Below are 27,975 nucleotides of genomic sequence, written 5' to 3'. Positions count from 1 at the left end.
TTGGTAATGGTGTAAGCGAATTACAGAGGAAGATTTCTGAAGAGTATGATGTTTACACTTCTCTCCCCGTCCCTGCCACACTCCATACACACTGCTCTGACTCCCGTCACATACTGCCCCAAGATGGACTCAGTTCTGCCTGGATCCACTCTTGGAAGTTATTACCCCTCTGGTCAGCCCATGTCTTCCTAGGGGCAGACAGAAACCTTCCCTAAGGACATCTGCAGCCTTGAAAGAAAACAGCCCTGCTGGACCAGCACTGTGCTAAAAAAGCACAGCCAAACAGAAAAGCAAAGGCTTAGGACTAAAAATAGCTGCTCCACTCACCCAGCAGCAACAGCTTTTGCTTTCTGCCAGTCTCCCTCTCCATTTTTTTTTATCACAAAATGGAACTGCTGAGTGCCACACAAGTTCCTCCCAGCATCCTGGCTTCCTGGGGGCACCAATCACACTGAGAGACAGAGAATGGGTTCACAGCAACTGCACTGTTCTGAGCAGGTGTCTGCCCATATCCAGGGTGATGGAGAGGTGCCAAGCTAGCTAAGGATGAATAAGGGAAGGGGTTGCCACATTAAGAGAGGCTAGGGAGGCCCAGGGAGATGGGTCTCAAGAGGACACAGTCCTAGAGCTTCCAAATGCTTTTATCCTTCTTATCCCTGCAACCTTGACTTGAGACACAGGATAATGAGAGGGACCTAGCACTATTAGAACATAAAACAAAAGGAAATAGCCAGACATGGTAGCTCACATCTGCAATCCTAGCCCTTGGAAGGCTCAGTCAGGAGCATCACTAAGATCTCAAGGCTAGTCTGCCGGACCACAGAGTGAGAAGCTATCTTAAAAGAAAGGAAGTGGCGGGGGGAGAAAAAGAAAGCGCATTAACCCCAAAGCCACACATGTCCTTCCTCATGTGATAGTGTTCATGCATATATGCATGTGCACACGCAGTCAGGTACTCCCTTCCGACAGCCAGAGATAAACATGGGACCGGCGATGGTAAAGACAAATGAGAAGTCAAGGGCAAGATGACAAATAAACAAGAGGCCCAGAAGAGACTGAGGAACAGTAGGTCAGGGACAGCCAATGCACACAGCAGCTCCTAGAGTAGGAAGGGGAATAGAGGGCAGAGAAATGGCAGCTCCCGCAGGGTTCTCATGCCAGCAGGAACACTGCTGCCAATACAAAGGATGAGAGATCAATTGAAAAATGGATCCTTCATCTCCCCTCAATAATTCCACAAGGACCACACACCTGACCTACTTATTGCTTCCATCCATTTTCCCACAAAAGACAGCAGGCGTGGAGTTCAGTGGGCTATTGGGAAAACTGAGGAGAGAGCGAGGGAAAGTGAGGTTGGGTAGAAGAATGAGTTCCCCAGGCATTGCTGCGATGCCCAGAGAAGAAGCACAAACCCTGCAGCATGTAGCAGGGGTAAGTGTCTGTCCTTTAAGGCCTGGCTTGCAGCCAAGTCCCTTGGTTTTGGTAGAGAGGATGCCAGAAATGCTTGCCCTGAGCTTTGGCCGAAGTTGAGGCAGAGGGAGAAGGAGCAAGTGGAGGAAGGAGCACCTAGCTGCACTTTGCCAAGATGACCTGAGAATTGCAAGCAAGAAATCAGGCAGCTGGGACCACCAAAGGGAGCTTGAACATAAAGCCAAATTCATGGCATCCCACTAGGCCTGAGGAGAGTGCCCTCCCAAAGCACTTGCTGCCCACAATGCCAAGTTTACCCTGCATGGCCTGCCAAACAAAGCCTCCCATCTCACTTGGCCTTCACAGAGAACAGATCTGCAAACTTTATGTGTTTGGCCTTCATCCAACTTCAGCACCTCTCAGTCCAGGAAAGAGGAACTTTGTCAGCGCCTCCCCCTCCCGGTAACTCTTTCCTTAAGTGCTCAGAGACAAGGGAGACAATAGGTCTCCAGATGGCCATTTGTAGGCGGGGCAATATGTGTTGTCAGTTTACTGAGGCCCAGAACAGATGCTGGGGCAACATAGAGGAAAGGCCTTGGAGCTCCACCTCCCACATACCTCAGGCTGCTTTGTCCTCCAATCCACTGCACAGACTAGAGGAGAGGTCTGGGCCCTGTGTGAACAAGACAACCTCCAGTAACTTTAGTCTTTTCTGAGGATAGAAGACAAGCAGCCAGTAAAGGGAGGGAGAGGGGACTGTTGGGTTCACGCATGTTCTGACATGGCTGGCTAACACAGATAGTGGCTGCCCCAAGCCTCAGGAACAGGGCATGGGGATGAGAGAGGCTGAACATATGAAAATGTCCAGGACAAGGCTAGTCACACCAGCAGCCCACCTTGAACTCTCTGGAGCTTGGTCCTACCTACAGTACACAGATACTGATTGTTTTCCTCATCTTCTAGAAAAAAAGGGAAAGGGGAAGAATTTCAATTGTATTTTATAAGAAAAAAACTGAAAAGATAAAAAGATTGGGTAGAAAGCATAGCACAATAATTTAGAGTCAGACAGATCTAAAAAAAATCAATTCTGACAAATTCCTAGCCAGTTGATCTTAGACACAACTTTAGAAAGCCAGCAGGGTGGCTCACTGGGTAAGGGCACTTGCTAGACCCTCACGGCAGGAGAGGACTCCCACAAGCTGCCCTCTGACACAGCACAATCCGTGGCACACAATGCACCACACACATAATAAAGAAACAAATGTAATAAAAAATTAAAGACAACTTTGCTAGGCTTTCCTTTTCTCACCTATAAAATGGTCATAATAAGAGTTTCTACTTCAAAGAGTGGACAGGGGGAATAAATAGGTAATGGAAGGGAAGGGTTTAGGGGCACTTAGCTATCCCTCCACTGCCCAGTCAATGAGGGCAAGCCAGGAACCCCAGAATCACATTCCAGAACCCACACCTCACGCTTCCAAGATCCACAGTTTCCAGCTGACACATGAGGCTTTAGTTGTGTACCTGCTCCCAGGAGGCGAAGAAAACAGATATTAAAAAAAAAAAAAAATCTCCACACCTGAGCACAGCCAGTACAGAGCTGAAGTCCCAGGCAGACCCAATCCACTCAGAGCTTTCTCAGTACACTAGCACCCAGAGCCAGGCCCAAGCACACAGAACCGCCAACTGCAGAACCAGCTGTGAAACAATCCCACGCTTTCAGACTGAAGGCTAGAGGATGCGCTCTTCCCACAGACACAGTCCATTACTATATACGGGCCGTACAAACGCGGACACACCATCACTCACCTCCTCACAAACAGAGGCTAACCATCTAATCTAAGCAGATAAATAGGAAATGCAAAGGGGATATTGAAAGAACATCCCTGACATGGAGGAACAATGTACAAGGCTTAAGGAAAGAAGAGAAATGTTAAAAATAACTGGAAGGACAAAAGAACTAGGTTCAGAGTGGTCAGACAAATAGGCTTCCCCAGATACAAACTAAGAACTAGGTTCGGAGTGGTCAGACAAATAGGCTTCCCCAGATACAAACTAAGAACTAGGTTCGGAGTGGTCAGACAAATAGGCTTCCCAAGATACAAACTAAGCAGAAAGTCAAGAAAGACAGTCTTTGCCGGGCGGTGGTGGCGCACGCCTTTAATCCCAGCACTCGGGAGGCAGAGGTAGGCGGATCTCTGTGAGTTCGAGACCAGCCTGGTCTACAGAGCTAGTTCCAGGACAGGCTCCAAAGCTACAGAGAAACCCTGTCTCGAAAAACCAAAAAAAAAAAAAAAAAAAAAAAAAAGACAGTCTTTGACTATCAAAAGAAATATGGCAGTTAACAGTAGTCCACCCACTAGCTGGCCAGACTGGACTCAAAACTGGCCATTTGTGCACTATATTTCCCCAAGTAGAAAGGTCATTCCTAGGGTGAATCAAATAACTTCTCTTAAATCCAAGGCAGTCAAAAGCAAAAGTAAGAGACTGTTGGAAGACAGTTTCCAGTGCACACAAGCCTGTTCTTCTCTGAAGAGGGCTGAAGAGACAACCCAAGAGGCCTTTCTTACAGCAGCACAAGGACAGACTCTGGCTCTGCCAGAGGACACAGGGGCCAAGAGAGCTCTATGGGTCCACCTGGAACAAGAGCTCTGGAAGAAGAGAAGTAAAAGCTATGAAGACACATTCTTGGCTCTTTTTAATCCTTTGTACTCAAAAAGGTGGGGGGACATGAACCACCTCATGCCCACTCTAGGAGAATGACATACATATTTTCAAGAAAGAAGCTAAATAGATTATCAGAAAATTGCAATCTTAGAGACAAAAGATAATAGCTATATATAAGAGCAATCAAGAGACAAATAAATGATTGAATAAAAGAAAGCCTCGCCTGTCTCTATCCAGATTGGTCTCAGTCTTCAAAGAATCTGAATGTTGGAAGCTAAAGCTCAGTCTTCATTTGGATTGCTGAATCCAGATGACAAGTCAGCTGCTCCATCGGCCACAGAGCGTAGCAGGAGATTCATAAAGGTTCTGCTGGAAATAGAAAGGCAAGTGAGTAGGGCAAGGACTTTGGTGCCATCAGAACAGGAGTGAGGACCAAAACAAGAGTAGAGGCACTGTCCTATGGAGAAACCTCAGAGCAAAGGACAGCAGACCAAGAACAGTCCTCAGTGTCCACGGCAGGTTAGGGAAAGAAAAGCAGCAGGCTGAGAAGCCAGGGGAGCACCAATGAGACGAGTGTGCTGAATCACACAGTCCAGGAGAGCAGAGACTGCACGGATCAATAGTGCTGCTTCTAGAAACCTGGGTTATTAAATGAAAATCCCAGTGCCAAGTATGAGACACCCTCCCATGACAGGGAGTTCCCAGGAGCACCCACAATAATAGAGGCTAGCATTATTTGTCTTGGTTACACACCAAAGAAGATGGTCAGCTCTCATGCTGAAGCTATCACACACTGGATGTAGGACAAAAGCCAGGCTGGGATTGATCTGAGAACTTCCTCCACGCTGGCTAGCTTTCGTACTACTGCAAGGTGCTGTGGGAAAAAAAATCATCATCAATGATCTTATCCAACAGTGGCCTGAACTGGAGTGCTATAAAACCAGCTTACCAGGCAAAATGTAACCACTGGGGCAATAGTGGCATGACTATATGAGGGGAATTAACTGCTTTCTAACTGGATTTCAGACCCACTCCACAGGAGGGAATGCATAACTGGTACTGTAAATCTGGTCAAAAGTCCATGACTAAAGAGTCATAGGCCCTAGTGCGGAATCTGCTGTTGTTTGGCAGTGGACCTGCTAGCAAACTGCCTTTAATATGTGTTTAAACCCATAAATTAGTGCTGGTCTCAACCTTCATCAGCGAAACCTTTTGTAGTAGGCACAGCTAAAGCAGACTTAAACCTGGTCAAAGTTCTAGGGAAAACTGACTGTTGAGTGCTGTGGAGTATCCCTAAGTGGGACATCTGCATCTGTCACATATACACGCACACACACTCCTCCAAACATGGGGTGGGGGGAGCCAGAAGATGGCAAAGAGTGCTGTGAAACACCCTCTTTTGGACATGAACTCCAGCAGCTGTGGTTAAGTGCATAAGACTTACCTAAAACCAAGCCAGTCAACTCCAACACAGATGGGAGAGGGACTCATGAGGTCCCACCCTAGCTGAAGAGTTATTGGCAGTTAATAGCTAGCTACTGGGGGAGTTGTTTTTCTTTGGTGGTATAGCCACTGGTAAGTTATCCATGTTCTAGGAAGTAACCCAAAATCTATACTCATACAAGCAACCAGAATTAAACTGAATCATAAAAACAAAAACAAGACATGAAAGTAGGAGAGGAACTTGTTGGGAAAAAAGGGACTCAGAGAAAACAGAAAAGGGTAAAAATGGGCTAAGGAGAAGTGATTATAATCAAAACACATGTCTTTCTGTTTGTCTGTTTCGAGACAGGTTTTTTCTGTGTAGTCCTGGCTGGTCCTGGAACCAGGCTAGCCTCAAACTCACAGAGATTCACCTGCCTCTGCCCCCCCAGTACTTGGAAAATCTGTCAAAGAATAAATTAAAATATTTTTAAAAAAAGAGAAGGAGGAGGTGTTGGAAAGATGGCTCAGCAATTAAGAGCATCTGCTTTCTTCCGGAGGAGTTCAGTTGCTAACACCCATGTCAGATAGCTCAGAACCATCTGTAAACCAGCTCCAGGGGTTCCGACGCCTCTGGCCTCTGTGGGCACCTTCACTTACATGCACATACCCACATGAAGATACATACACTTACACATAATTAAAAATAATAAAAATAAATATATTTTAAAGAGAAAAGAGCGAATCACAGGAAAAACCAAGTTGTAAATAGCAATGCCAAGAGCTCAGTCCAAACGAGGAGTTGATCACTGGATTTGGTAATGAGGCAGCAAGAGGGTCATTCAAAGAGGAGCCACATGTAACAATGAAGTTTAAAAACAAATGGAGGCCATTTTCAGTATTCCACTGGATTCTTAATTTTAAAAGGTACACTTCAATAGTATGACAGAAGGGTTCTCCAATGCCTTGGAGCAGGTTCCTACAGTAACACACAGCCATGTCCCAGAGCACACATTCCCGGGACAGTGAGGAGCAGCCACACCATTAGAGACATGAGAAACGGAAGCAAATTCTCCAAGGAGACACTCACGTCAGACATAATTCCGTGTACTCTGAGCCCCAGCCACGTCCCAGTCTGCTCAGCAGCTTTGTTCTTGGTTGAGTTGTACTGAGTACAACTGTAGAATTGGTGTGGAAGATGAACACAGCATCAGTCAGACTCCTTCCCCCGTCTTCCAACACAATAACTAAGCATCCCAGAGGAAAATAAATTCTGTCAAATAATAAGTACATGCAACATTTATGGAGCACTGTCTCCGTTCTAAGCACAGTGCTGAGCTCCTTTACTCTCCACAATAACCCTCCGAGGTGTTTCTAACGTGCTGCTCATTTTACCCACAAGGAGACAAAAATTCAGAGGTTAAGTAACGAGCCAGAGTTCAGGCAGCCAGAGAGCAATAGAGTGTAAGATCCAGGGCTGTGGAATCAGCCACAGAAACTGGATCCATCATTTTATTTGTTCTGAAATAGCATAAATAAATAATAATGCTTTGTGTTATGACAAATTTTTAAATGAGCCTACTGGGGCCCTCTTGTGGCTAGACCTGCTTCTATCACGCCCAAGCTACTGTGGCACACACACAGCTCACAGGCAGGGGCGGGCGTAGGGTAAGCCTGGTCAATATGCCTTCCACTAGACAAGCTTTTAACAGAGTGGCAAGAACACACTCATTTATAATTGTTCCTTAGTGCTGCCTGAGGTCCTGAGAGTGATCAGTTAGTGCTAATAACAATAAAAGTTACAAGAAACTCCACTCCGTCTCGCCTCTACTCCAGCACAATGTTCTAAGCACAGTGCTGAGCTCCTTTACTCTCCACAACAGCCCAATATGACGACTCTGGATTGATTCGGGTATGACTGACTAGCTGTGTGACTTTGGGATAGATGATCAAGATTGTCATCTTTATACACAAAGACCTGATAATAACTACTTGGTAGTATAGTTATCAGATTAAATGAGATAACAAAATATAGAGATCAGTGCCTGACACAAAGTGGAAGTCAAAGAATCTTGGAGCTGAGCAGAGCATTGTGGTGCAAACCTTTGATCCTAGCACTCAGGGAGCAGAGCCAGGCAGCTCTCTCTAAGCTTGAGGCCAGCCTGGTCTATGTAACGAATTCCAGGCCAGCTAGGGTTACATGGTATGATCTTTTCTTAACAAAATAAAAATTAAAAAGCTTGTAGTTAAATATCTATTATTAGAGGAAATTCTGAACAGAACAAAGTAGTAAGGACTCTGCCGCCATCCAGCCCCTGCCTGGAGCCCAGTCCTGAGCCACAAGTTACCCACAAACCTGGACTATACACACACTGAAACCTAAGTGATACTGATACTGGCTGCCTCTGAGTTAGAGCCAGCTGGTCAAAAGCTGAAAGATGCTTCAGAGTCCAGCTTCCTAATGACTTAGTTTTGCCTTCACATTCCTGCTGATGCTCTTGTATCTCTAAAGAGTATCAGGGATTTCAGCAGAAGCCACAACAGGCACAGCAGAGCAGGGATCAGAATTCATCATTCCTTTCTCCTAATGCCTCTAAGCCTTTCAGAGGACAGCAGCATCTCTTAGTGGGACCAGAAGAGTCTGGAGGAAGGGAAACCTCCAGTTCATAGCTCCAAATAACATACCAACTCTTATTCTGTGCTGGTTTATAAGCACTTGGTATTCATACTCACACAGATACCAAGTGTGTATATGTTTTTAAGTTTATATGTTTACTTATCTTTATTTTTTATGTGTATTGAGCATTTTGCCTGCATGTATGGAAGTGTACATGCATACAGTGCCATCAGAGGCCAGAAGAGGGCATCAGGTCACGTGGAACTGGAGTTATAGACAGTTGTTAGCTGCCATGTGGGTGCTGGGAACCAGGTCCTCTACGAGCTGTTAATCTCTCCAGTCCCACACAGATACAATGTAGCATTAGCCTCAGTATCCTGAGCCTCGTGGACCACTTTCTACTGAACAGAATCTACAAAACCTACCACTGCTGACATCAAGAGGTTTCAAATCCTGCTCACAATCAACAGACATGAAGCTTTCCACATTTAAGGCAGTACAATTACTAAAAAGAAAGTCCCCAAAGAGACACTACTGTAGGCAACTTGAAATACAACTTTGTAATTGTAAGACAGACAACTAGAGTCCTCCTTAACTTACAGAGGCCACTCAAAAAAAAAGGGGGGGGGCATTTTCTTGTAAAAACCACTTTGCAGCAATATGAGAGGATAGGCTATCAACCACAGAACTTACAACTACCTGTGTTGACTACAAATGTCTTCAGGTAACCAAAGCATTATAGTTTATTTGTAAAGTGCCTAAGAGCCCACAGATATTTATAATACCACATCCTTAAAATTTGAAAGGGAGATGAATTTTAAAACATACACATTTACATACGTGGGAAGAAACACAAAAAAAAAATCAGATGCTTCTCAACATAACTCAGAGAGCCATAACTCACGGGCTTCACAATCCCACCCAACACCCAGAGAAAATCAGGCATCATCTCCCAAAGATGGTGGGTGGCTGGGTAGGTAGCCAAGAAACAAAGAAACCTAAACTCAGCACTTGGCACACAATTAGGGAGCAGAGAATTGTAAATGCATTGTTTCTGACTCTAAATATATCTACATTTATTACCAATTTGGGATCAGAAACTACATTTAGTTCTGCCGTGACCACACGCTGAAAATATTAAGCAGAGTATTGCCTAGGAAACAGCCATCGGTCCTCTAGGCTGCTGCAGCCTTATTTCAGAGCTACTCTGCCATGCTCCCAGGAGAGCCTTCTTGGGCTTTACTGAGATTCTCATTGTAAGTGAAACTGCCACTATTCTGCCAAAAGTTCTCCTTTGCATCTCAGAAGACAAAGATGGACACAGTGGGACAAGCCTGTAATAATAGCACTTCAGAGACAGGCAGGAAGTTTGAGACACAGCAGACTTCTATTGAGTTCTAATCAAGACTATTTCAATAAAAAAAGATGGAGGAAAAAGGCAATGGGGTGAATATGATCAAGTACTATATACATATATGAAAATGACATCAGACCAATTATTTATGGATAATATATGCTGATGTAAAGTTTGAAACATTAAAAGTGACCAAAATGGGGGATGGGAGGTGAGACTATAATCCCAGGAGAGCCAGTAAAAGTAGGAGCACAGCCTCAAGGCCAGCCTCAAAAACGTAAGTCTGTCCAAAAATGGAAAAGAAAAGAAAGATAAAAGGGGCCTACCCAAGGTTTCCTAGTTAGCATTAACTGTCAACTTGGCATACTCTAGAATCACTTGGAGAAGGTCTAAACTGAATTAACTGTGTTTATCAGGCTGGTTTGTGAGCATGTCTGTCCTTGTCTTGATTGTTAACTTTTGTGAGAAGGCCACTGTGAGCAAATCCATTCCCTGGGCAAGTAGTCTCGGGCTATATCAGGAAGCTAGATAAGCAAGCTAGAGAAGAAGGCAGCAGCAGGCAGTGTTCTTCCATGATTTCTGCTGTACTTCCTTGACAGTAAATGAGTCCCTGGATTGGAGAAAATGCTGTGTGAAATAACAAGAGTTTTGCTTTCAGGTTCTTGACCTGATTCCTCTCAATGATGGACTGTGACCGTTTCATCCTTCGAAACCCTTTCTTCCCCTAAATTGCTTTTAGCCCAAGTATTTTAGCACAGCAATAGAAAGGAGACCAGAACACTGTGCTCTCTTGGGTAGTCAGGCTCTACTTCACAGGCTTGTCACAACTGAAATCCATCTGACTAGCAAGTCCACAACGGTGAGGAATAATTGTCTGCCTGAGCTTTTATCTTCAGATTCCAACATTGTCTGACACACACACACACACACACACACACAAATTCTGTTGATTGAGCAAAAATAAAAACATTAAAAAAAAACATGTACTAGCAAATGATTAGCTGTTTTAAAAATTGTTTTTAGAAGCTGAACAGATGACTCAGCACTTAAGAACACTGGCTGATATTTCAGATGACCTGGGTTCAATTCCAAGTACCCACACGGCAGCTCTCTGTAATTCCAGTCATAGTAAATCTGATGCCTTCTAGAATTCATGGACAGTGGCACACACATGGTACCCAGACACACATGCAGGAAAAACACCTATACACACAAAAAATATTTTCTAAAAAATGTCTATTGTGATCGATAAAAACAGGTACATAAATTATTACTGATGAGACAAGTCAAAGGGTCACTGAAAGTTCCAGGCCAGCCTGGTCTACCTGGAGAATATTAAGCCACCTAGAGTTACATAGTGAGACCCTGTCTCAAAATGTACTCCCTCTCAAAATACTGAGTAAAAGAAGCAGAGCTGTTATATATATGGATTACTAGTTTAAACAGAGTATGTGTGGCCACCTCTATGGTCATATACAAACCTGGAGTTATGGAAGGCTGTGCTCAGTGGAGTCTTTATCCTGAAATGTTAACTACACAAGGAACAGTTAGGTAAGTTCTCTTTTGATGATCTCGTGGATAACTTAGAGGCCTGGTCAGAAAGTCCAGGATCAGACCATCCATCATCAGCCCAAGGAAACATGGGGAAAGCTAGGATTTAACCCTACTTGCCAGGGCAGCCTCCAGTCTGAGTCTGAAGAATAATCAGTGTGGCTGGCTCCCCAGAAAAGTGGTCAAAAGTGTCAAAGCAAGTATGAAAAAGTGGACTTGACCCAGCTTCAAGGCTAGTGCTTCAAACAGGAGGTACTGGACAAAGGATGCCAAGACCTAATGGTCAGCAAAGTGAGTGTTAAGAATGAAAGCAGAGGTCTACGGCCATACCACCCTGAACGCGCCCGATCTCGTCTGATCTCGGAAGCTAAGCAGGGTCGGGCCTGGTTAGTACTTGGATGGGAGACCGCCTGGGAATACCGGGTGCTGTAGGCTTTTTAAAAAAAAAAAAAAAAGAATGAAAGCAGAGGGCTGGGGAGATGGCTCCGTGAGCAGTGTTTGACATGCGACCATGGACACGAGTGTGACTTCTCAAAACCCACATTTAAAAACAAACAAAAACCCAGCTAGACATGGTAACATACATGTCTGCAATCCCAGCATTCCTGTAGGGGGGATGGGTGAGGAAAAAAAGGAAAATCCTGGGTAGGGAGGTGGGGGGGGTCACTGATACAGATATATCATACACAGACAAAGAATGGTTTAAATAAATAAATAAAAGGTAGCAGTACTCAAAGCCTTCTAAAATCTTCCATAAAGCGTAACAGAACAGTTCTTTTTTCATTTCATGAGATCAGCCTGACCCTGATATTAAAGCTGGACAAGAACATTACAAGAAAATTACAGGCCCCCCATAGGCACATAGATGTAAAAAGACTGAACATAACATTAGTAAACCATTTTTAACAGCATATTAAGAGACTTATACATGATCAAATCATATTTGTCTTGGGAAGTTTAAGAGAAGTGGGAGGCACATGATCATCTCAACTGGTAGAGAAAAAGCACTTAAAATCCAACACCCTTTCATAGTACTAAACAAAGTAAATCGGAATAGAGTAGAACCATATGACCAGGAACAAACATGAAAAGCCTATAGCTACTACTGTATTCGTTGGTAAAGGCTGAAAGTCCTTCATCTAAAATCAGGCACAAAGTAACTGCTTTGACCACTTCTAATATGCACAATAATAGAGCAATTAAGGAGGAAAGGCATCTGAAACAGAAAGAGCAACAGAAAATTATCTCTAGTTGAAGACTGCACAATCTTACATGTAACAAACAAAAACTAGAGAATCAACCAGAGATTCTGCTAGAGTTCCTAAATGTAGGGGGGAAATAGTTGTATTCTTTATACACCAGCAGTGAGCTTTCAACAAAGGGATGAAAACAGGGCTGGAGATGGCTCTGTGGTAAGAGCATGCACTGCTCTTACAGGAACCATGTTCAGTCACCAGCACCCACACCAGGCAGCTCCGCACGCCTGAAGCACTGCTTCCAGAGCACCTGATCTCAGTGACCCACACAGACACACACAGGTACACATAATTTAAAACTAAGCCAGAAAGGAAGGAAGAAGGAAGGAAGAAGGGGGGAGGGAGGGAGGGAGGATGGATGGATGCCGGACAGTGGTGGCACACACCTTTATTCCAGCACGCAGGAGGCAGAGGCAGGTGGATCTCTGTGAGTTCGAGGCCAGTCTGGTCTATAAGAGCTAGTTCCAGTACAAGTTCCAAAGCTACACAGAGAAACCCTGTCTCAAAAAAAAAAAAAAAAAATAAAGCAATGTTACCTAAAATATTACCAAAAAGTATAAAATAGTTAGAAATTAATTTAACAAAGAAGGTGAAAGACTGTGTACTAAAACCTATAAAGCACTGCTAACAAAATTAAAAAGATCTAAATAAACAAAGACATCTTGGGGTGGATTAAAAGATTTAACACTGTCAAAATGACAATCCCATGCAAAGCAAGGCACAGATTCAACACAATTCCTCTCAAATTCCCAGTAGCATTTTTTATGGAAATAGTGTGTGTGTGTGTGTGTGTGTGTGTTGTGTGTATACATATATCATAAAATTCATATGGTGTTTTAAAGGACCCTGAATACTCAAAACAATCTTAAAAAAGAACAAAATAGGAGACAAAAGTTGAAGAATTTACAAGTCCCGATTTAAAACTTATGACAAAGCTCAATTAAAAAAATTAAGAACATAAGATAAACATATAAACTAAAGTCAAGAAAACATCTACAGACAACTGACTTTTAAAAAACATTTTGTGGGCTGGAGAGATGGCTCAGAGGTTAAGAGCACTGACTGCTCTTCCAGAGGTCCTGAGTTCAATTCCCAGCAACCACATGGTGGCTCACAGCCATCTGTAATGAGATCTGGTGCCCTCTTCTGGCCAGCAGGCGTACATGGAGGCAGAATGTTGTATACATAATAAATAAATAAATCTTTAAAAAAAAAAACATTTTGTTTCTATCCATGCATGCACACATATGTGCATGGATACGGGTGCCTATGCTGCAGCACATGGATGATCCTCAGAGGACAACCCAGGGGAGTTCACTCTTTCCCTCCACCACATGGGTCCGAGGGATTGACAGTTGTCAGTCCTCACGGCAAGCACCTCCACAGCTCACAAGGCTTGAAAAATGGATCAAAGACCTAATTTAAAAGATAGACTATACAACTCTTAGAAGACAAGACACACTTTCAGCTACAGAGAAACCCTGTCTCAAAAAAACAAAAACAGAAAACACTTTCATGAGGCTAATTTGACAACTGTTTAACACCAAAATCATAGGTAATACAAGAAAACAATAGGTAAGATGAACTTTAATAACATTAAAAACTTGTAGCTAGAGAGATGGCTCAAAGGTTAAAATTAAAATCATTTGCTGCTCAGTTATGAAAACAAGAGTTCAGATCCCAGTAGCCCAGATAGCCCACAAGACCCTGTAATTAAAAAAACAGGGTACAGACCTAAACAGAGAACTCTCAAAAGGCAAATCTAGAATGCTTGAAAGACACTTAAGGAAATGCTCAACATCCTTAGCCATCAGAGAAATACAAATCAAAACAACTCTGAGATTCCATCTCACACCTATAAGAATGGCCAAGATCAAACACACACACACACACACACACACACACACACACACACACACACACACACACACAAAATGATGACAGCTTATGCTGGAGAGGTGTGGATGCTGGTGGGAGTGCAAACCGGTACAGCTGCTTTGGAAATCATTATGGCGATTTCTCAGAAAATTAGAAAACAATCTACCACAAGACCCAGCAATACTGCTGTTGGGTATATACCCAAAGGATGCTCAATCATACCACAAGGGCATGTGCTCGACTATGTTCACAGCAGTGTTATTTGTAATTGCAGAACCTGGAAACAACCTAGATGCCCCTCAACTGAATAATAAGGAAATGTGGTCCATTTGCACAATGGAGTACTACACAGCAGTAAGAAAACAATGACATCTTGAAACTTTCAGGCAAATGGATGGATCTAGAAAAAACTATATTGAGTGAGATAACCCAGACCCAGAAAGACAATAGGATAAGTACTAACTCATAGGTGGCTTCTAGACATAAAGTAAAGAAAACCAACCTACAGTCCACAACCCCAGGGAACCTAGACAACAAAGAGGACACTATGAGTGACGTACGTGGATCTACATAGGAGGGGGAAAAAAAAGACAAGCTCTCCTGAGTAAATTGGGAATGTGGGGGTCACAGGAGAGGGTAGAATGGAAGGGGGAGGAAGGGAGGGAAGCTGAGAAAAATGTATAGCTCAATAAAAATAATAAAAAATATTTTTAAAAAAAGAACCTGTAATTCCTCCAAGGGATCCAGGGCTTTCTTCTGGCCTCTCACATACACATGCAGACACACATACACAAAGCATATAACCATAATTATTTTCAAATTTTATGCTTCATAAACTTTACTGTATCAAAAACATAAAATTGATTTAAAAAAAAAAACAGTTTGGGGCTATAACTCAATTGGCAGAGAGCTTCCTTAGCATGTGCAAGGCCAAGGCTTTTATGCCCATTGCTGGGGAAAAGGAGAAGGACAGGAGAAAATGTAGAAAATGTTTGCAGATCATATCTGATAAGAATATAATATCACAATAGATAAAACACCTCCTACAATTCAACAACAGAAATAAAAACTCTATTTGAAAATGGTCAAAGAACTTAAACTTTGAACTTCTGATCTTCCACTACCACGGTCTACGTGATGGGAATACAGCCCTCAAATCAAAGTACGCCTAAAGCTTAGGTCCTATGCTAGGGCTGAAGGAGAATACGGTATTAGCTTCAAACTTTAAATGTCCTCCCAATCTCAGAGCTATTCCAACTATCCAAATAGCCTCACTGCAACCCTGATTGGCACAGCCAGAGCTCACCGCATTACCAATTCACTGCATCAGCACTGCAGAGGAGCGCAGTCACATGGGGAAACAGATGAATTATGTCAGCACCAATTCACTGCATCAGCACTACAGAGGAGCGCAGTCACATGGGGAAACAGATGAATTATGTCAGCAGCTGTAAACTGTGCGCCGTCTCTTCTCCAAGCCCATGTTCACCTATGTCCAATACCTCAACAATGAATGGGCATTTGTCCAGTATCTATGTCAACTATAGTAACCAAAATTGAGTTCAATTAACAGTATTTTAAAACCCCAATTAACTGATAGTTTAAAAGCTTTAATCTGAACAATATAACACTTTAACTTCAAACAGCCTTGATCTCTTAGTTAAGCTATTTGGAAAATAGTACAAAGCACAGTGCTCTGAGGAGTCATCTCCAAGCCCTGGCCTCGGCAGGACATGAGAGGAGAAAGATGCACTGCATATTCCTGGGGACGCCCCAAGAGTTGCCTGGGTTTTCTAAGGGGGTGTCATTTCTTTACAGCTCTGTTGGTTTCCATAGGACAGCAAGAATAAGACAAACACATTCTAAGCATGGAAAAGCACCAAAGGTGGCTACAATTTATTTTTTTAAAGTGTAGTTTTGTAAAGCACACATAAACCCAAGAGAGTTACTTTTCCCATCTGGTATCTGTTCTTCTTAAAAGTGGTGTATCAAGGAATAGTCATGCATGTGAATAAGGGTGCACAGCAGGATTTATAACAGCAGGTAGGGTCAAGGGGCCCAGAAAGATGCCACCAACCAAATCCCAGCCTGCCAGGAGTCATCAGCCTGCAACTGACAGAGGTACAGATAGGCAACAGCAGCATCCAAGACGGGAATTTGCAAAGGGATTCTGGGTTCCAGTGAGTGAACTTGTGATAGGGATGCCAGCAGGACCCTTAAGTCTCTCTTGCCAAAGTAAGTGCCATGGGGATGGCTTGCCAGCTAGTCTTCTCCTTCAACTAGATTAGCTGGAAAAGAATGACATGCCATATCCTCAAAACAGTCCATTTATCAATTGCTTTTAGACAGAGTATAGCCTGGCTAAAAATCAGAAAGCATTTAAAGCCTGTAGTTTAGATATGTCATGAAACAACTCCAAAGGGTTATAAGACAACATTTTGTTAATTTTTATTTTATGTGCACGGGTGCTTTTCCTACATGTATGTCTGTGCACCACATGTGCCTGGTGCCCATGGAGGACAGAAGAGTGTGTCAGAGTCCCCTGGATCCATAGCTGGAGTTACAGGTGGTTTTCTAGATGAGAACTCAGTGCTCTTAACCACTGAGACATCCCTCCAGCCCCAAGATAACATTATTTGAAAAATAACAAGGGATGAGAGATGCCCAGTCCTCTCGTGCCTTGGCTTTATAACAAGTACCTCCCGTTCATTCTAGTTTCCATAAAGAGCAACCACCTCAGTCTTAGTTGACCATACTTTTCTGTCTCTGTTGCTCAGTCTCTCCAATGTACTCACCAAGTGAGAAGCAATTCTCTGACATCATTCCATTCTGCCTCCGACCACTCAGATTCCTCTTGTGGTGACTATCAAAAAGCAACAGCAGCCTCTGGTAATGTCAAGAGAAAATACTAGGTTCAGGAAGTCAAAACTGCAAGGTTCTCACCATGCAACCACTCCCTTAACAACCCGTAAAGACATAAGCCTTGGCTTCAGAAAAGCCAGTCTTATAATTCACAGAGCTGTGGGGCGCACCTAAAAACCACAAAGCACTATGCCTACACAGTACTGACGCACCGTCCACTTACTGGAGGTTTACACCTACACAAAAGCCATTTCAGCCCTCGATAAGCCGTTAACAGGCCAATCCCCCTCAAAAAAGTATTTTTGCAAAGACATTATTCACCTTCCCAAATAGGAGAGCTATAAGAAGAGCAAAAATTCATATGTCATGAAAAGGTGAAAAACAAACCTGGAACATTCATAGTTGTCGCTTCAACACATCCAACTGAAAGACATACATCCTTCCATACATATTTGCCAATGCCTATAACATCCTAAATATGTAGAGATGCTGGGGGTGCAGAGAATAAACAAACAGGGATGTTCTTCCCTAGGAGCGCCCAGAAAAGCAAGGGACACACTAGGTTAAAGAGCCTTCAGGCAAGAGTGTAGATGTGTCCACCATGGTATGTGGGCCATAGAGGGCTTACTGGAAGAAGAAGTAAGCTTGGAAGATTAAAAGTAGAAAAGAATGGGAGCTCACCAAGGCCAGGTGGACTGGGACTGAAAAAGCCTGGGATAAAACCGGACTCTCTGAATATGGCTGACAGTGAGGACTGATGAGAAGCCAAGGACAATGGCACTGGGTTTTGATCTTACTGCATGTACTGGCTTTGTGGGAGCCTAGCCAGTTTGGATGCTCACCTTCCTAGACCTGGATGGAGGGGGGAGGACCTTGGACTTCCCACAGGGCAGGGAACCCTGACTGCTCTTCGGACTGGAAAGGGAGGGGGAGAGGAGTGGGGGGAGAGGGAGAGGAGGGGGAGGGGAGGGGAGGGGGAGAGGGGGAGGGAAATGGGAGGCTGGGAGGAGGCAGAAATTTTTTCAAAAAAAAAAAAAGTAGAAAAGACAATGAAGGAAGCATCTCATTAATAGTAGAGGCCATGGTACTTTTTGAAGATCTGACCCCAAACTAGGCATAGGTATTTATTTCAACAAATAAATGCTACAGCAAAGAGCTGAGGGGCAGCAAACATCACGACACGCAAGGACCTTCTTTCCCATACTGATTTGATAAGTTCTGAAGACAAAGCTCATTGCACTGTCCTAGCAAATCTCTGGAACCTCTCTTTTCAGAATGGTCTTAAAGGAGAAACAGGAACAGAATGAAGCCTGCCATCTAGGTAAGTGGATGAACACAGTTTAACTCTATCCATGAACTCATTCCTTAGAAACCCCCAGCTTCTATTTTTCTTAACGGAAAGAGGTGGTAAACAGAACTGGAGTTGGATCACATTATCTACCCAAGGAGATATACCGCAGTGAACAATTTGAACATGAAAGCAACATGAGATTTTCAGCACAGCCTTCATGCTGCCAGAAGGATACTCCTACTATAGTCTCCTGCATGTTTCACACTCAAGTCCAAAACTAAGCCTTGTTCTTCACTTTATATGCCTGATCCTCCTAGAGGTGGCTGATAGCTATCCTACCAGTCAGAAATGCATGAGCCCTGGAAATCAACTTCCCCTTTCCTTCTGCCCCTACTTATCAACTACTATCAGTTTATTTATGAAGCTTCCCTGTTCTTCACGTTCCTGTTCAAATCCCTCACATCCACTCAGAAGGCAGAAGCAGGTGGATCTCTGTGAGTTCAAGGCCAACCTGGTCTACAAAGCAAGTTCCAGGACAGGTTCCAAAGCTAGAAAGAGAAATTCTGTCTCGAAAAACAAAAACAAACAAACAAACCCAACCTCCCCTTTTAGGTGAGATCAGTACCTATAGGCTTTCAAAAGGTCAAACCAGGCAGAGCACCAGAGTGATGAAGCAGAAGTCACAGTTTTTACTTGATCAACCCAGAGTCACTGGAATACCCAATGTCCACTTTACTGGATCCCTTTAAATAGCGCTCAATAAAGCTCACTTTTTCTTCAGAACAAGAAAAGCACTCACAGAGTCCGTTTAACTGCAGCAGACATCAGAGAGTGAGCTTCAGGGAAGGTCTGGCTCCCGCATAGAATCCTTAGAAATATCACTGCTTTAAGAGCCCAGAACCTAAAAGTGAGGCCTGTGATGACGGCACTCAAATCCCAAGCAAAGAAAACTTAGCTTGACACATTCACTCTTCACTGCCCAAGGAGGTGCATCCCAAGGATCATCAGTGGGCAGCATCTCCACTCCTATTCCTCCTCCATTCTACACTGCCAGAAGGAAAGTCAGTAGGTGGAACTATCTGCATCTGCCAAAGCAGATGTAAGAAGGCAATTTTCAGAAGGATGTTAGTTTTGACAGTACCCTGGAACTCCGTTTTCCGATATAAAAGACAAAATATAGGGAAGATAAATCATGTCTCTCAGCCTCGGATCACAGAAACCTTCCTTTCACCCTATTCCTTGAAATTGCCCCTCATACCACCTTGGAAGGAATAAATATACTCCGAATGAACAAATGGATGGAAAAATGAACAAAGAGCAGGCTGAGGGGCCAGGAGCAGGAGCAACAGGAGAAGAAGAACGTCCTAATCAAACCTTTCATTTAGTTCAATGCCTCCCAACACTAACACAAAATGCTGGGAACACACAGGTGTGCCCAAAGCGAGGAAGAAAAGAGCAGAGAGAAAAGCACTCCCCTTCATCTCCTTGGCATGGCAGCTTTCCAAGTGTTTCCTGACATCAAACCATGCCTACAGCATACGTGCAAATAAAAACTTCACCGTTTATCATATCTAGTGCTCTGGGGCCTTATGATTTCTCTTCTCAGGAAAACCCTGCCATTCATCTCCTTGATTAAAAATTGATTTAATTTGTCTTTCATTAGGTAGGTACAAGGGAAAATCAGAGATTCCCAGAGATAACTCGCCCAAAAACAGGGCTGTGCTGAGCCCCAGCGACTGCACAGCCGGGTCCCAGCCTACTGCCGAGGAAAGAAAATTAAAAAGCTCACAGCGCGGAGCTGGAGCTCCAGCCAAAAGGAATTATCTTCCCACAAGTGTCTCTGCTGGATTTTGGTTAATAGAAAAAACTTTTTAAAGGGGAGGAAAAGAAACCCCAAGGATATTTAACATAAAACTTAGAAGTTCTCTATTTTTCAAACTCCCTTGCAGGGGAAAAGCAGAGAGGTCTTTATTCTCAGTCCTCCTTCTCAGAACTTCTCTCCATATGACGTTGTAAAATTTTCAATTTGTAGGGAGCACGGCTGAGGAATTCTAAGCCTTGGTGCAGGCTCTGCAGTGAGAGCTGAGGGGGAAGGAGCTGAGAAGTGGTGGGAGCAGCTGCTCTCAAAAGTGGAACACAAAGTCCTCAGCAACAGGGCCTTGGGCTACAGGGCTGAGATCAAATGCCAGGCCCTCAGGCCTAGAGCAGGCCACTTTCTCCAGGCTTCAGACTCCCACAGACTGGTGGTAATATGGAAAACACAGGTAACCTTCATTGTTCTGTCAAAGTACTCTGGGGTACCAAGGTCAGCAAATTACATGTACATACCCTGATTAAATGTTAGTGATATTACTCAATAGGCACCAAATAAATCTGACCCGATCTCCCGCCCTGTTGAAAAACCTATATTTTCCTACAACCCTCAAAATACAGACTGTGATGGTTGTTCCTGGTTGTCCACTTGATCACATCTAGAATTGACTAACAGGGCACACCTGTGCAAGGGGAGAGCCACTTTTAGTCTGGGATTATAGATGAGGAGTCACACCTTTAATTCTGATCTTTTGAGGTAGGAAGACCTTCCTCCATTCTGGTCACGCCTCCTGCTGGGCACAAATTCCTACTCAGGTTAGAAGGTGAAAGCTTCCCCTAGGGTCTCCAGCCCTCTAAGAAGGAAGTTTTTGTCCTTTTCTTGCTTGCTTAGGCCTTCTTAACAAATCCTTTCTCTCAATGACTTTGGGTATACTGAAGAGCAGCTCAGACATCTGGTCTTGAGCAATGAACAAGCACTCAATTCTTGGACTTTCCATTCATAGGCAACCATTATTAGATTAGCTGGACTACAGTTTGTAAATTATCCTAATAAGTCCCCTTCCTATATCGATAGAAATTCATTCTATAAACTGTTACTCTAGAGAGAAGCCTGATTAATACACAGACCAAACTCTTCACTCAAACCCTTGACCACCCAAGCCCCAGTCAAAGTCTGTGCTTCTTCTTCGTCACCTTGCCCTTACACATCCTTTTCTCCACTGCTCTGTGACACTGCCTCCCAGCAGGAGGCTTTCTGCACTTGCCACTCCCTTTGCTTGGAAGGTCATTTTCTGCTAGCATTCAGCTGGCAAATCCTACTCAGGTTAGAAGATGAAAGCTTCCTCTAGGCATCTCCATCTCTCCTCTGGAGGAGATTCAGTCTGTCTGACAGCGTCTTATCATAGTAGGGCATTGCTTTTTCAGCTGCCCTTCTCCCTAGTGGATGGATTGTGAGGTTCCTAAGGATGGCGACCACACTCACCATACTTAACACTAAACATACCTAACAGACTGGACTACCTTGGCAGTTGACATAAACATAATGTCAGCCTTTCACCTCCCAAAGCTAGTTATGTATGTGCTGCCACCATCATCACCATCACCAGGGCCCCCAAGCCCTCACACTTCACTGTCTGAAACAGGCTCAGACTTTAACATGTTCACTAGCAGTCTGTGGGCACTTGCTATGGACATGGGGCTCCATAACTAAGTAACTAACATAGAGACTCCCCCGCCCCCCGCCTTTTAGAAGACAAAAAGGACTTTTACATGAATACTCAACATATAAAAATCAAAAGTATTGCCAGGCAGTGGTGGCACACACCTTTATTCTCAGCACTCAGGAGGGAGAAGCAGGAAGATCTCTGGGGGTTTGAGGCCAGCTTGGACTACAGAGTGAGTTCCAGGACAGCTAGGGCTACACAGAGAAACCCTGTCTCAAAAAGCCAAACCAACCAACAAAAAAGTACCATAAGGGAGACAGCACAGAGGAGACAGTAAAAGTGGCCGAATAATTAAGCCAATCTTTCCCATACACCCCAGGCTGTTTCCATCTTTTCATTCTCACAGACAGAAATCCTCCAGTATCTGCCCCCAAACTCCCACAGTTGCTAATCCAGATCAGACCTTCCAATCTGGGTTTCCACCTGCTCTAGATTAATCCAGATTCTATTTGCTTCTGCTCTGTGACCCTCTTCAACGCCTTTCTCGGGCATCGTTCATAATCTCCCCGCTTCTGCCCATCTCCTCAGCTGTCAGATGAGCACTTGCTGTTTATTTTTAAGTCGCATTTATACGGAATGGTGATGTAGCTCCGCTGTAAAGTGCTTGCTTACCACGCGTGAAGCCCTAAATTCAATCCCCAGTACAATGTGACATACCTGTAACCAAACCCCAGCACTTGGGAAGTAGGAGGAGAAGGAGTAGAAGCTCAAGGTTTCATACCCAATTCAAGGCCAGTCAAAGTTAGAGACTCTGCTTCAAAAAAGGGGGGAAAAAAACCGATCTTCATTCATTCAGGAAGACCTAGCCCACTGTGGGTGGCACCACTCCCTTAGCAGATGTAAAGCAAAGCACAGGCAGCATTGCTGTATTCGTTGCTCTATGCTCTTGGCCATGGATCTGACTGAGTTCCTACCTGGACTTCTCCTCGGTGGCGGACTGCAACCTGGAACTGTAAGCCAAATAAACCCCTCAGTTGCTTTTTGTCAGGATATTTTACCATAGCAACAGAAATAAAACTAGAACAACAGCCCTCAAGAGGACGCTCTAAGTTCGATTACGTTCCAGGGAGACTCAGCACTGCGTCCCCATTCACCAGCACACGGGGCATCGACTCTGTAGGCCTGTCCTAGGGTCTCTGAGTGCTAACGTTACTCTATATGGCTACCCACTCATTTAATCAATATTAACCTTTATGAACCAAAAAGTGTGTCCCCTATAACACCATGCTCAATGTCCTGTACGTAACATGTATGATCAATGTTTATGATTGAATCCTTGGTAAGAAAATCAAATAATCCTCTTCTGCTCAGGTATTTCAATACAATAGTGATAATAAATTCTCCAGTATAGCCTGAGATCAGGCCTGCTCTTCCCCCTCCAGGTCTCTTAATTAATTTAATCCATCCCGGGGGACCCTCACTCATCTAAGGAGGTGCTATCGCAGTCTTTCCACTACCAGGCCAAGAAACCAGTGTTGTAAAGCACGCTTCTAATGAAGGAACTTATTTCCTGTTATTATAGATTGAGAGGAAGAATTTCTCAAGGAACCAGAAATAAATGGAAGGGAGGAAAAGAACAGAAATTAATGAATATTGTAATTACCCCCTGAAGTTGCAAATCAGAACATTTCTCACTAGAAGGCAAGTATAAAAAAACAAGATAAGATGCTTCTGGGATGCATTCATGAAACAGCAGGCAACAAAACAGATAAAATGTATTTACAGTAACTCGCCAGGGACAGCTACCTTTTGCTAATAGCTATCAGACACTGAATACCACGGTAAAAATAATATTCTTCCCTTCCTTATTATGAAGTTACAATTATCCATGAGAACAGAGCAACATGGCCATTTTGAATGATAACTAGAGATAATTTTATATCCTTGCTTATTCCTAAATATCTAGGCACAAGCAGATAAACAGCCAGATTATACCTCCCTATATTAAATTGCTTCAGCTAAAACCAGAAACTACCGTAGACTGGTGTCTTAAATAACAAGCATTTATTTTCTCAGCATTCTAGAGGCTGGAAGTTTAAGATGTGGGTTGTAGACAATACAATTTCTGGGTGAGAGACCTCATCCTGGCTTGCAGACAGCTGCCTTTTTACGATGTCCTAACACAGTCTTTCCCAAATGCAGTACAGAAAGCATGAAAAAAAGCACACGAGAGGGAAAGTGAGTGAATGCCTGCAGGCAAGCTCACTGGTGTCCCCCTCTGCCAGGAACACTAAGGCTAAGGTAACAAGGTCACACTCACAGTTAATTACTGCCTTTCTCCAAACAGACCCAGAGTTGGGACAAGGCTTGCAGTGCACTGGGGGACACATATTCACACCCTGGAAGAACAGCCCACAAATCAAAAAAGGAAAAGGGAAGGTTGGGAAGAAGTAACCTTGGAGACACTTGCTCACAAAAGGAGTGACTAAGATGGTGAACTCCCACCTGCAGACCAGGCTGACCTGGAACTCAGCGATCTGCCTATCTCTGCCTCCCAAGTGCGGGGAGTGTGTGGCTTTTGGGTTTGTTTGTTTGTTTGTTTGTGTTTTTTAGGTAGTGTCTTACTATGTGGGCCAGGCTAGCTGCAAACTCTCAAACTAGTGATCCTCTTGCCTCATCCTCTGTCCTAGTTTGATTTTCTGTTGTGATAAACAATGACCAAAACCAACTTGGGGGGAGGGATTTGTTTTCTTATGCTTAGCAGTCCATCACTGTAAAGCCCAGCACTGAGGGGAGCAAAGGCAGGAACCTGGAGGCAGGAACCTGGGGGCAGGAACTGAAGCAGAGAGCACAGGAACAAGATTCCCTGGCTTGTTCCCCTGGCTTGTGCAGGCTGCACTCTTCTGCAACCCAGGACCATTTGCCCAGGGGTGCTGCCAAGAGTTCACCGGATTCTCCCACAGAAACTGTTATCTAGAAAATGCTCCACAGGCCAATGTAGTGGAGGCAATTCCTCAGTTAAGGTTCCCTCTTCCCAGGCGACTGTAGTTTGTATCACACTGACAAAGCTAGCCAGTGCATCCTCTCAGTTCCTGGGGTTACGGTGGTGTCCTGCATACTTAGCATAAATATATACTCTTGGGTTTGGGAAGACAGAGTTGTTTTGTGGGCTACTTTTCTTTTTCTATATAAGTTTAATTTTTATTATTTTTTTATTTAATTTGTGTGTGTGCTACATTAGTGAAATCCTATCTCAGAAAATAAAAATAGGGCCACCATGATGGCTTAGTGGGTAAAGGTGCTTTCTGTCAAGCCTGATGACCATGTTCCATCCCTGGAACCCACCCTCAAACTGTCCTCCTACCCCCATATTACATTATGGCCTTGGGGGTAGGGGGGTATGCATGTGCCCAGTCACTCCTGTTCCAGCACATACTAAGAGGTGAGGGACCCAGCATCCTCTCTGCCTCCAGACCCTCAGAAGACTCCGCTGTAGCTTAGGAGCTGCAATTTCTGACCAAAGCAACTCTGGTGAAATCTATTCCAAAGTCCTCAGAGGTGAGGGACCAAGACTCCTTAATAAACCTTGAGGTAGAAAAGCCCCCCTCTCCTGGCAACCAAGAATCTCTGGCCAAGCAACTATTAGTGGAGTCTGAAGGCCTAGGACACCCTTAGCTGTGAGAGAGGACTTTCTCTCTGCTCAAGCACTGCTGGAAGCTGCTACACAACCTCCCAACCTCACAGCAGGTGCCCCCTACAATCTATATAGCTTCTCTTCCTCTCTTCCTCGGCTAGACAACTGCCTGAGACTCACAGCATTGATCTGAGGACTTCCCCACACAACACCAGATGGAGACCAACAGTTACACCCCAGATGAAGGCTTTCAGCCCTCATCACCCAAAGCCCTCAATGCTCTTAAAGCCCTGGGCCAGGCACAGAAATCTTCTAATAAACAACCCCAGGCATGTGTCTCTTCTCATAGCACCCTCAAAGAGTGCCAGTCAGATTAACGAGTGACAGATAGGACTTATGTATCATCCCTGCACAGCTCAAAAAAGTTACTAAAGAAAAAACCTGCAATTAACTACCTGAGACTGGTTTTGCTGCTTTATCAGGGAAAATATGGAAATAAGCCAGACTGAGTGTTGCTGCGTCAAAGACAGGATTTGGAAGAGGACAGTGGGAATGAATATATAGATATGATCAAGATACACTGTTGCATTAAAAAGAAGAAAGCCAAGTCCAGAAAGGAAACAAGTGCTTATCCAGGAATTCTACAAGTTAAGTAAGCCTGCTCCAGAAAGCAAGCCCACCAAAGAACATAATGGCTTGGTTCCAGTCAAGTCCAAAGCTGCTGAGTGACATAACCAATCAAGTCTACAGCACTCTTTACTACAGAGCTGCCACTCTCAGAGCCCAAGCTCCAACCAGAACAAATAGCAGCCAGCCAGGACTTCCTTCATTTGCATAGTGGGAATAGCTGGGGGTGAGGGATTTCCCAAACTGGCTAAAACAGGCATTCCAAAATACCTCTGGGTGCTCCCCAGCCTACTGTCTCAGGCAGGTGGTTTTTCTGTTCCTGCCATGCTTGCTACACTCTCATGGTATACTCAATAAATTTGCTTCCTTCTAAAAGAGAAGAAAGAAAAAGAAAAAACAAAGAGGCAGAGAAAGATTTAACAAAGCAAAAATAAGCTCAAAGGTGCTAGCTGTGAAGACTTTGCGAGATGTAGCCACATGCCCAGAAACACTGGTAACTACTAGGAACAGCAAAAAAAAAAAAAAAACCAATGACCAGAATCTGCCCTAAGCCTCCAAAGGAAGCACAGCCCTGCCAGCATCTGGTTTTCAAGCTAGTAAGAAGTACTCACTTCTGAGAAAATAGATCTATGCTGTCTCAACAGCCACAGGAATCTTCAGCAAAGTCAGGCTCTGACCCTGGCCCTGGGACTCACGCCCGTACTCTTGAGCACTGTGCATTGCTCCTTTCCTGCAAACGAGCCTTCCCAAATCAGACTTCACCTGAGAGTGACTGCCAAAAACTGAAGCAGCCAGGACTGACAGTTCTTCCACTGCAGGGCCCACAGAGGAGCCTCCCTTTCTCCCACCATCACAGTCAACACTTAACCAGAGACTGGGCCAACTTCTTGGTGTTCTCATGAGTACATACTTACTCATGTGAGCTTCATGAGGAAGCATGCAACGGCAACGGACTAACAAAGGTTCTCATCTGATTTATTAGTTGGCACTTAATTGTCATCCACATCAAGAAGCTCCATCTAGTCCACAATTTATTCTTCTCCACACAGACATGTATGAGAGGGGACATGAGCCCCAAAAGAGCAGTTCAGAGCCGGGCGATGGTGGCTCACACCTTTAATCCCAGCACTCGGGAGGCAGAGGCAGGCGGAACTCTATGAGTTTGAGGCCGGCCTGATCTACAAGAGCTAGTTCCAGGACAGGCTCCAAAGCTACAGAGAAACCCTGTCTCGGAAAAAAGCGGGAGGGGGGAGCAGTTTACCTTTCCTTCTGCCCCAAAAGAGATTGCTGTTCACCACTTTTAGACTCTATGAAACACCTGTTGGCCTCTCTTTGGAAGTTTTCAGGTTGAGCGCCAGTCAGAGTAGATTGGCATAGAGGTCCTTCATGTTAAGCCACTCTGGAATGAACAAGCAAGCTAATAAACACAATGTGTCAGGACAAAGGTATAACATACTAAAATGCATTTCTGAACTAATTTTTACAAGTACATTCAGCCTTAAATTATTTATAAGACTTCAAAGTAAAACCACACAGGTACACCTGTAATCCCAACACTTGGGAGGTAGGGGCAAGAAGATTGAAAGTTCAAGGTCAGCCTTGAACATGAGACCCCGGGCCCTGTCTCTAAATAAATAAATAAAATAAAAAGGGGGAAAGGTGGCAAAATACTGCAATGTTCTGTAAAACAAAGCATGCTTTGTTGGTGGACACTATGAATGCTATGGCTATTGATTCTTTGCTGAGGACCAGTTTTGGGTTCCTGAGAGACATCAGTTTGGTAGACTAACAAACGGACAACCTAGAATTTAATAATGTAGTAAAACAAAGCACTCAGAATTCTATTTTTTCAATTGCTGGATGCTTCTCCTTGTCCCCAGGCTCGTACCTTCTCAAAGGGTCCTCTAGCTACTTTCCACCATCTTTTCTC

The 27,975-nt window shown here is 44.1% G+C and overlaps 1 protein-coding gene and 1 non-coding gene across 5 annotated transcripts in view; one reads left to right on the top strand and one right to left on the bottom strand.

The window, feature by feature from the left end:
• Positions 1–27,975, bottom strand: part of LOC121453333 (nucleotide exchange factor SIL1-like) — a 267,151-nt gene that overhangs the window by 196,465 nt on the left and 42,711 nt on the right. The window contains exon 2 of one of the 4 annotated variants that reach the window (XM_041660024.1): positions 16,951–17,041. The exons of 1 other annotated variant lie outside the window; for it this stretch is intronic. Coding sequence is in view for 1 of the 3 variants with exons in the window: in XM_041660022.1 (XP_041515956.1) it covers positions 6,590–6,598 (9 nt within the window). In the remaining 2 variants the exon portion in view is untranslated. Of the gene's footprint in view, positions 1–4,300; positions 4,422–6,589; positions 6,609–16,950; positions 17,042–27,975 lie in introns of those variants that run through there. 2 more of the 4 variants (XM_041660022.1, XM_041660025.1) reach the window with 2 other exon arrangements.
• LOC121453719 lies at positions 11,338–11,456 on the top strand. The gene has a single exon (XR_005975043.1). It is a non-coding gene; the product is annotated as a 5S ribosomal RNA (ribosomal RNA).

The sequence above is a fragment of the Microtus oregoni genome, unplaced genomic scaffold, assembly GCF_018167655.1.
Source record: "Microtus oregoni isolate MIOR12 unplaced genomic scaffold, Mior012 000011F_ref0000422, whole genome shotgun sequence".
Taxonomy (NCBI): Eukaryota; Metazoa; Chordata; class Mammalia; order Rodentia; family Cricetidae; genus Microtus; species Microtus oregoni.
The sequence above is the reverse complement of the archived record's forward strand: the minus strand, read 5'-3'. Positions and strand labels throughout refer to the sequence as shown.